Here is an 8,219-nt window from a genome sequence, read left to right as displayed (position 1 = left end):
TTGATAAAAACTATAGCTCAAGCAGTTCCATAGTACACAATGCATATGTTTTTGTTGCCTAAGTCTTTTTGTGAGGAGTTGAACCAAATGATGGTGCAATTTTGGTGGGGAAGGGAAGTAGGCAAATGTCAAATACACTGGATTAAATGGCAAAAACTGTGTAAGCCAAAAAGTAAGGGTGGCCTGAGATTTAAGGACTTATATGTTTTCAACCTTGCGTTCCTTGCCAAGCAAGGGTGGAAAGTAATATAGTAACCGCAGTCTCTTATTACTTAAATATTCAAAGCTCGGTACTAACCTACAATAGATTTTCTGCAGGCTCTAGTTAGGCCAAACTCATCTTACTATTGGAGAAGTGTGGTGGCATCTAGAATAATTATACAGAGAGGAGCTAGGTGGAGGATTAGAGATGGCTTATGAATACAAATTTGGGGGGACACTTGGTTGCCAAGGGAGAATTTTTATAAAGTTATTAGCCCCAGACCGATGGGGGTGCATCCCTCTCTTACTGTGAGATTGTTAATGGTGGACCATGATGGAGTTCGGTGGAATACGATTTTAATCCGTAGTTGGTTTTTGGAGGATGAAGTAGGCTAGATTTTGAGTATTCCATTGAGTTTGTTCAATTCGGTTGATACCATGATTTGGACTAAAGAACCCAAGGGTCTATTTACAACTAAGAGTGCTTACTTTGTGGCAAGAACGTGTCATTGTATTGGTGGGGATGAGCCCATGAGATCTATGATAAATGAGGATACCAAGTATTTATGGAAAACTTTATAGCAAGCTACAGCCTCGAGGAAAGTTAAGATTTGTGTATGGCGTGGTTGTATAGATGCTTTGCCATCTAAGGTGAATTTGACAAAAAGACGAGTTCTTATGGAGGATGCTTGTGGGTTATGTGATAAAGAATTGGAAACAATTGAACATGCCTTATTATGTTGCTCTCGATCAAATGCTATTTGGTTTGTGAGCCCGCTGGGATTTTGTTCGTTTTATCAGAGTGAAGATGACCTATGTGGTTGGTTGGCACATATGGCACAAGTGTTATCTAAGGACAATTTTGAGTTGCTGCTTGTTTTATTATGGAGTATATGGAAGGTGCGCAAAGAGTTTTTATGGAACGGTGCAAAGGTTTCCCTTTTGGACACCCAACTTAAAGCTTAAACTAGGATGTCAGAATACAAAAAATGGAATGAGGTCAAATCGCATGACATCATTGAACGAGTTTAGAATGGCAGAAGCCAGATTTTGGATGGATAAAATGCAACTTTGATGTTGCTTAGGATGAGATTGGATTGCGTGGAGGTATTGGGATTGTGGTAAGAAACTCAGAGGGTGAGTTCATTGCAGCAATGATGGTCCGGGAGAATGGGATTCGTTCTGTATTGCATGCCGAGGCTGTTGTTGCGTGTGCAACAACTGTGTTTACACGACAATGGTCAACTGAACAGATGCAGGTGGAGGGTGATGTTCTTATGGTGATATCCGCATCCAGAATGAAGGAACAGTGCATTATGGCCCTTATGGACATCTGTTTGTTGATACACGGCAAATTCTTCAAAGTTTCAAGCAATGGAAGGTTTCATTTGGTCGAAGAGATACGAATAAGGTGGCTCACCACCTAGCAAGATTTAGTTTAGCTCTCGATCACCCAGTTTCTTGGTTCAAGGAACCTCCTGATGTAATTTCTGATGTATTATTAGAGGATAGTATTAGTAGTTAAGTTTAGTGCGGGACACACTTTTTCTCTTCGTTCGAGTTGAAAGCCCCGATAAGGTTTTTATTGAAGCCTACTGTTAGCACCTTATCCTCGATTTTGTACGTACTTCTCTATTCAATGAATATCGTACTTCCATTAAAAAAAAATGAATGGTAAATGACTGTAATTTTCTTGAAGTATGGTGTATAAGATAACAAAACTGCACTACACTTTTTCTAGTTCCTAGACAAGGTTTTGCAAGACTGAGTCGGATGGGCCCGAGTCACTCGATGCTAATCCCCATGGCACGTTGACTATGGTAAATTTGGATAAGGTCCGTTTATTCACAGTTACCTTTATTACCCTTCCAAATATTATCGACCATATTAATTTTTACTTTCATTTTTATTTTCCTGAATTTATAAGATAAGGGCTACTCAGTATCTGGTCTGATTTTTGTAATATTCTTCTTCACTTGTAAATGAAATGGGGTGGCGAATTCGATACTAAATTAAATTGCTTATTATGTGACTTAGCTGAACTCTCCATCTTCTTAGTGTAAATATATCGTTGTACTCGAAAAATAAAATAAAATAAGGAGATGGGGTGGGAAGGTGGGTCCAAAAAGCACGTGACAAAGGTGGAGGTGGTGTCAGCGATCATGTGAGGACTTTCATAAGGGTTCAACTTCCCCTTCCTATTGTTTAATACAAATCTCTCACCACACTAAATCATGCTCCGATTTCCACTTATTTACACCCATACCCCTCATCCCACACCTAAAAACCCCCGCACCCCCACCATTATCTCTCTCATTCATCACTCTCACACTATCCAAGCAAACTCTTTCTCTCTCTAGACTGCATTTCCACACTCAATTCCTTCACAAATGGAACTGCCCGAGTTCCACCTCGGCGGCTACTTCAACGGCGGAGCCACCAAGTTATCGCCGGAAAAGAAGCCGGCCGGCGGCGATTTCACCGTTGACGACCTCCTCGACTTCTCTAATGAAGACCCCTTCGTCACCACAGCGGACGGCGGCGGCGGTTTCTTTGACCCTGCCGCCGATTCCTCAGCGGTCACCGCCGTTGACAGCTGTAATTCCTCAGTCTCTGGCGGAGAGCCTCAGTTCTCCGGCAACCGGAGCTTTGGCGACTCTCAGATCTCCGGCGCCCTCTGCGTTCCGGTAAACCTCCAATTCCTTTAATTCATGAATTCTAATGATATTCATTAATTTTTGGCTTCTGCATGTAATTTGCATGATCCTGACGTTAATTTTATAATTAACTATTCAACAAAATAGTTTATTTCGGGAATTGAGAATTAAAATTATTTTTATTTTCCAAATTATAATAAATAGATATGTAATTCGCAGGACAGGAGGATAATTTTTTATATTTTGCATGCAATATAGAATATACGATGATTACGATCACCACATTACTTTTATGTTTGATTATTATGTAAAATTAATTAATTAATTATTTGCAAATTAATTGCAATTTGTATAATTAAAAATTGATTGCAGTACGACGATTTGGCGGAGCTGGAATGGCTGTCGAACTTTGTGGAGGATTCTTTCTCAGCAGACAAGGATTTACAATCTCTCCAGTTCCTCTCCGTAAGCAACACAACCAAGCCTCAAACCCCCGAAACGTGTTCGTCCTCCGAAACGCCTCAAAACGCACCGCTTTTCCCCTCCGAAACGCCTCTCCCGGGCAAGGCTCGAAGCAAGCGCTCACGCGCCGCCCCCGGAGACTGGTCCACGCGCCTCCTCCACCTCATCACTCCCAACAATGACACCAAACCTCCTAAAACAACATTGCATAAGAAGAGAGATGGTGCCATTGGTGGGGGCAATTCGCATTCGGGTTCAGACTCTTCAGGCCGAAAATGCCTCCATTGCGCGGCTGAGAAGACCCCGCAATGGCGAACTGGGCCCATGGGACCTAAAACTCTTTGCAACGCTTGCGGTGTCCGGTACAAGTCAGGTCGGCTTGTGCCCGAGTACCGGCCCGCCGCGAGCCCTACTTTCGTGTCGGCTAGGCACTCCAATTCGCATAGGAAGGTTCTGGAGCTCCGAAGACAGAAGGAGGTTCAGGGATCACATCATCATCAATTTCTGAGTCAAAGTTCCATTTTTGGCGTATCCAACGGTGGTCATGATGAGTACTTGATCCATCATCATAATGTGAACGATTTTCGGCAGATGATGTAGTGGATGCTAGAGTAGGATAATTAAGGTGGACCTCTCTAATTTTAACACGAAATCTCTAGCTTAATTTGCTAATTTTTTGGGTGTTAAAATTTGAATTTGTAGTCAAATGTTTTAAGGGTCATTGAGAAAAAAAAATTGTAGAATTGAAAAAAAAAATGTGGGAAGGGGCAAAAATTGGGGTTGGCTTTGTATTCTACTTTCTTTTTATTGCCGAATTTGGCAAATTTAGAATCAATTTTATCTACATTTTGTTCTTTTGATAAGTTTAATAAAATTAACAAATTTTGTTTATTGAGGAACAAATAAAAGAAGAAGAATGTAACAAAAAATAAATAAAGAAGAAATATCAATTTACTAATGTAAGTGTGATGTCAAGGACAAAATAATATTTTTTTTCCTATTTTTTAGATTATATATCAACCATATTATAGCCTCAAAGGATCGTGTTATATTTTACCAGTATGAACATTAAGTGTATATGTAGTCTTAGTTGAATGTGAGGTAGTTAGGACATCAGTCCTTAATACACTACGATTAACTATACTTCGTATAAGTTAAGAACAATGTCAACGTCTATCTTAATCGTATATTAAAGATAATAAGTTCACATTATCATCAAATAAATGGTCTGTCACTCCCATGAAGAAGCAAAAAGGCCATTGAAGCTTTTGCAAATGGTTGACATGATGAGGAGCTACCAAAAGTTTGTCCAATTTGTATAAATTTCCATGAACATATACAGCATTTCCTAGAACTTAAGAAATTTGGAACACATATAGTGCAACATGCAAACTTGAAGGGAATATAATATATGTGGAGAGAAAGCAAAGTTCATGTACTAGACTTGTGATTGATCAGTGGCACCCTTTTGTGAATATCGAGGGCCCAAATTTCATGGCACATTAGGAGAATATTAAGGCAATACAGCAGGAAGCAGCAAGGTAGGAGAGAGAGCATGGAATTCAGTGAGGAATTTATAAGTATTATGTTGATACATCGTCTTGTGTACGTACCATTTTAAATATATTAAAGTGAGATTTTAAAAAAAAAATTTAACGAAAATTTTTTGTTACTGTTCATTTTAACGAAAAATCATATTTTTACATTAAAAAATCAATCATGGTACTATTCACTTTATCCTTTATTTTAGTCATTATCGTTAAAACTTAAAGTTTTCAAGTCATTTTCATTATTTATTTATTTATTTTAAAAAAGCTTTGGAAACCAATGCAAAGCAAAGAGAAGAGACGAATGGAGAAAGAAACAGAGGAGTAAAAAGTGCATAAAAATTTGAAAAGAAAATTATAGCAATGTTCTCTCAATTTTAACGCAATTGGAGTAATGGTGTTTCAAAAAATCCATGATCATTGATCCCTTAACTCATCAAAATGCGCATCTATGGTCATTTTTTTCAACTTCTTTAGAATTATGTCAAAATGAGTCATGTCGGAAGGACCATTGCTACAATTGGGTTAAAGTTGAGGGACCATTGCTCTAGTTGGGTTAAAGTTGAGAGACCATTGCTACAATTTTTCTCATTTGGTTTTTTATATTTACCTATTGATTCAACCTCGCGTGCATGATACGTAATTCGTTTTGACGGAAGTTCTAACGGAGTTGACGAAAATGACCATAGCTGCACGTTTTAGTGAGTTAAGGAACCACTGGTCATGTTCCGGAGGGACCAGCCATTGTCCTTTTTAGATTTTTAGTTGAGAGATCATTACTTTAATTGGGTTAAAGTTAAGGGACCATTACGACAATTTCCTCAAATTTGTACGGAGAATTTGGCATTGGTTGCTGAATTTTGCTAGCAAAAATTAAGAGATTTTTTTCATGTATTCAGAGCATAAGTCAGTGAAGCACAATTTGTAAAGCTCACGTCATAATATAAGTGAAGGAAGTAAACTTTTCAATGTCTCTTTGCTTATATTTATAACACGTTATGTACCTACCATCTTATATTCAGTTCATTGAAAAACTTCTAGCAAAAATAATGCGGGAGGGACACATGTGGGGGATCAATAAACAAAGGGTTAGGTACACTTGGGGACTGATTTAACTGTCCACCCGATCCTAGACATTTGCCCTTCCATGAGGTCCCACTGTCTTATTACTTATAATTAGATTAGTTGTTTACGGGTTAATTATTTTATTTTTTCTAGATCATATTTGCATTTGTTGTGTTTAGTTTGTCGAAATTTAACAACTCCATGTGTGACTGTGTGGGTCTATGATTTTTCCTCCTTTTGTTCTCTAATTGACTTCACTCTATGATTTTTATTGTAGGAATGATGAACTTCAATTACATTTGGGCAACTAAGGACATGTTTGCAAATTAAGGAGAAAAAGGGAAGAAGGAGAAAGAAAAACCTGATTTTTTTTTAATTTTTTATTACAAGTGATATTTTACATTAATTTAAACTAAAGGAATGAAAATTGGTTTGAACCCGAACGCAATGGGTTGAGGAAGAAAACCCTAACCACCAAGGCAATCTACTACTTGAGGATGTAATTTTCATTTAAACATTTTTTAGTTTTAGTTTATATATGTATGATAAATTTCCTCTCATATCTTTTCTCGATCACTTCCTTCATTTTTCTTATCTTTTTATTTTCTTTCTCATCTCTTTTAATAAACTTAAGGCTCGTTTACTTATTAGCAATAAGGATATAAGAAATTGAATAACTGCGGCATGGGAAAAATAAGAAAAGGAAATTGGATTTAACACCTTCTCTCTTGTTAATTAAATTCCTAAAATTGGGTTATTTCATCGGGATTTTAAAAAATCTCATTACAGATTACATACAGGTAAACATGAAGGAAGTCATGAAGGGAAGTCATTCTTTGTCTTTTCATTTCCATTACTGATAAGTAAACAAGCCCTTAAAGAAGAGAATACACTATATAAGAAGGTCACCACATATATATGTCTAAATATGTACAATAAGTGGAGTGAAGAATGAGAACTACGACCACTTTGGACAATGCAAGCAGCAGAGATATATATATGCCCACTTTACATTAACACTAATAATGCACACATGCATGGAAAGAATTTGTTGGGGGCTTCAATTCAGACAATGCCAAGTGCTGGGACATGCAAAGCTAGGATGGGTACACATGCTTACCCCTATCCTCCTAGTCCTGCCTTTGAAATCCCACAACAAACATTTATACGTACAAGACTGCCAGGGTACGCAAAAGTACACATATAAGTACACCTATGCATTGTTGCTTTCTTTTTACAATCAATTCTACTTTAATTTTCCATTATATGTAACATATATATGGATGTCTATATGTTTTAGAGATATTTGTCGGTTTGCTCCTTGAACTTGTATGGATCTGTTAATTTCCTGAACTTTAATTTTAGTCAATTACACCTCTGAACTTTTATAATTAGCCAATTCGCTTTGGAGCTTTAACTTTAGCCGATTACCCCCATACAATTTTGTACATAGCCAATTTCCCCCTCTAGCGTTAGATTTTAAATTTTGTATCCATAAATTTTCCATTCTTTTTGCCCCCACATAGTTGTCATGCGTTGTCCCTGTGATCAAAATGAATGGAAAATTGCATGAATTTTTTTAAAATTTAGTGTTATTTATAAAAGTTCAGGGGGGCTAATCGGCTAAAATTCAAGTTCAAGAGGGAAATTAGCTAATTATAAAAATTTAGGGGGCTAATTGATTAAAATTAAAGTTCAAGTGGGAAATTTATAGCTCTATACAAATTTAGGGGGCAAGTATGCCTATATTTTATGTAACAATACTCTACTCTAATAGAATGACTTGACATAAATGTAACACATCCTCACCATTCACGTAAATTGAACCTATAAAACTTCTCATATTCTCACTTACTGATGACGAAGAATAACACCAGTTGTACACAGTTGATATAGAGTAATCAATATGAGAGGATCGGGCACATTGAGCGGAAAATGTGAATTGGAGGAAGCTTCGGGGGGATTGCATGTGGGATGATGAAACCCAAGCACATGGTGTACATGACGTGCATGCCCTGCATCTGCTTCTGTTTAAATTGGATAATATATCCAAATTTCAGAATGGCTTTGCTGCCCAGTTGTCTCGAAGATCATTTAACCCCCATGTTATATTTTGTTAAGAAGATATGATCGATATGTTTCTTGTCCCCCATCCCCTCCATAGCTATCTTCTTATGACTTTCGCCCTCTCTCTTTTTCTTATCCCATAATTTTATTACAAATTTCTACTACCAGTGTGTATTTTTTACACTAATTAATTACTTATAAGTTAAGTTGTCTCTGTGTG

At 37.3% G+C, this 8,219-nt stretch overlaps 1 protein-coding gene across 1 annotated transcript; it reads left to right on the top strand.

The window, feature by feature from the left end:
• The first annotated feature begins 2,531 nt into the window (after nt 1-2,531).
• On the top strand, nt 2,532-4,214 carry LOC137709463 (GATA transcription factor 9-like). Its single transcript, XM_068448551.1, has 2 exons — nt 2,532-2,888; nt 3,231-4,214. The coding sequence occupies exons 1-2, from the start codon at nt 2,592-2,594 to the stop codon at nt 3,918-3,920; spliced, it is 987 nt and encodes a 328-aa protein (XP_068304652.1). The 5' UTR covers nt 2,532-2,591; the 3' UTR covers nt 3,921-4,214.
• The last annotated feature ends 4,005 nt before the right edge of the window (nt 4,215-8,219 follow it).

Source organism: Pyrus communis, chromosome 11 (genome assembly GCF_963583255.1).
Source record: "Pyrus communis chromosome 11, drPyrComm1.1, whole genome shotgun sequence".
In the NCBI taxonomy this organism is placed as follows: Eukaryota; Viridiplantae; Streptophyta; class Magnoliopsida; order Rosales; family Rosaceae; genus Pyrus; species Pyrus communis.
The sequence above is the reverse complement of the archived record's forward strand: the minus strand, read 5'-3'. Positions and strand labels throughout refer to the sequence as shown.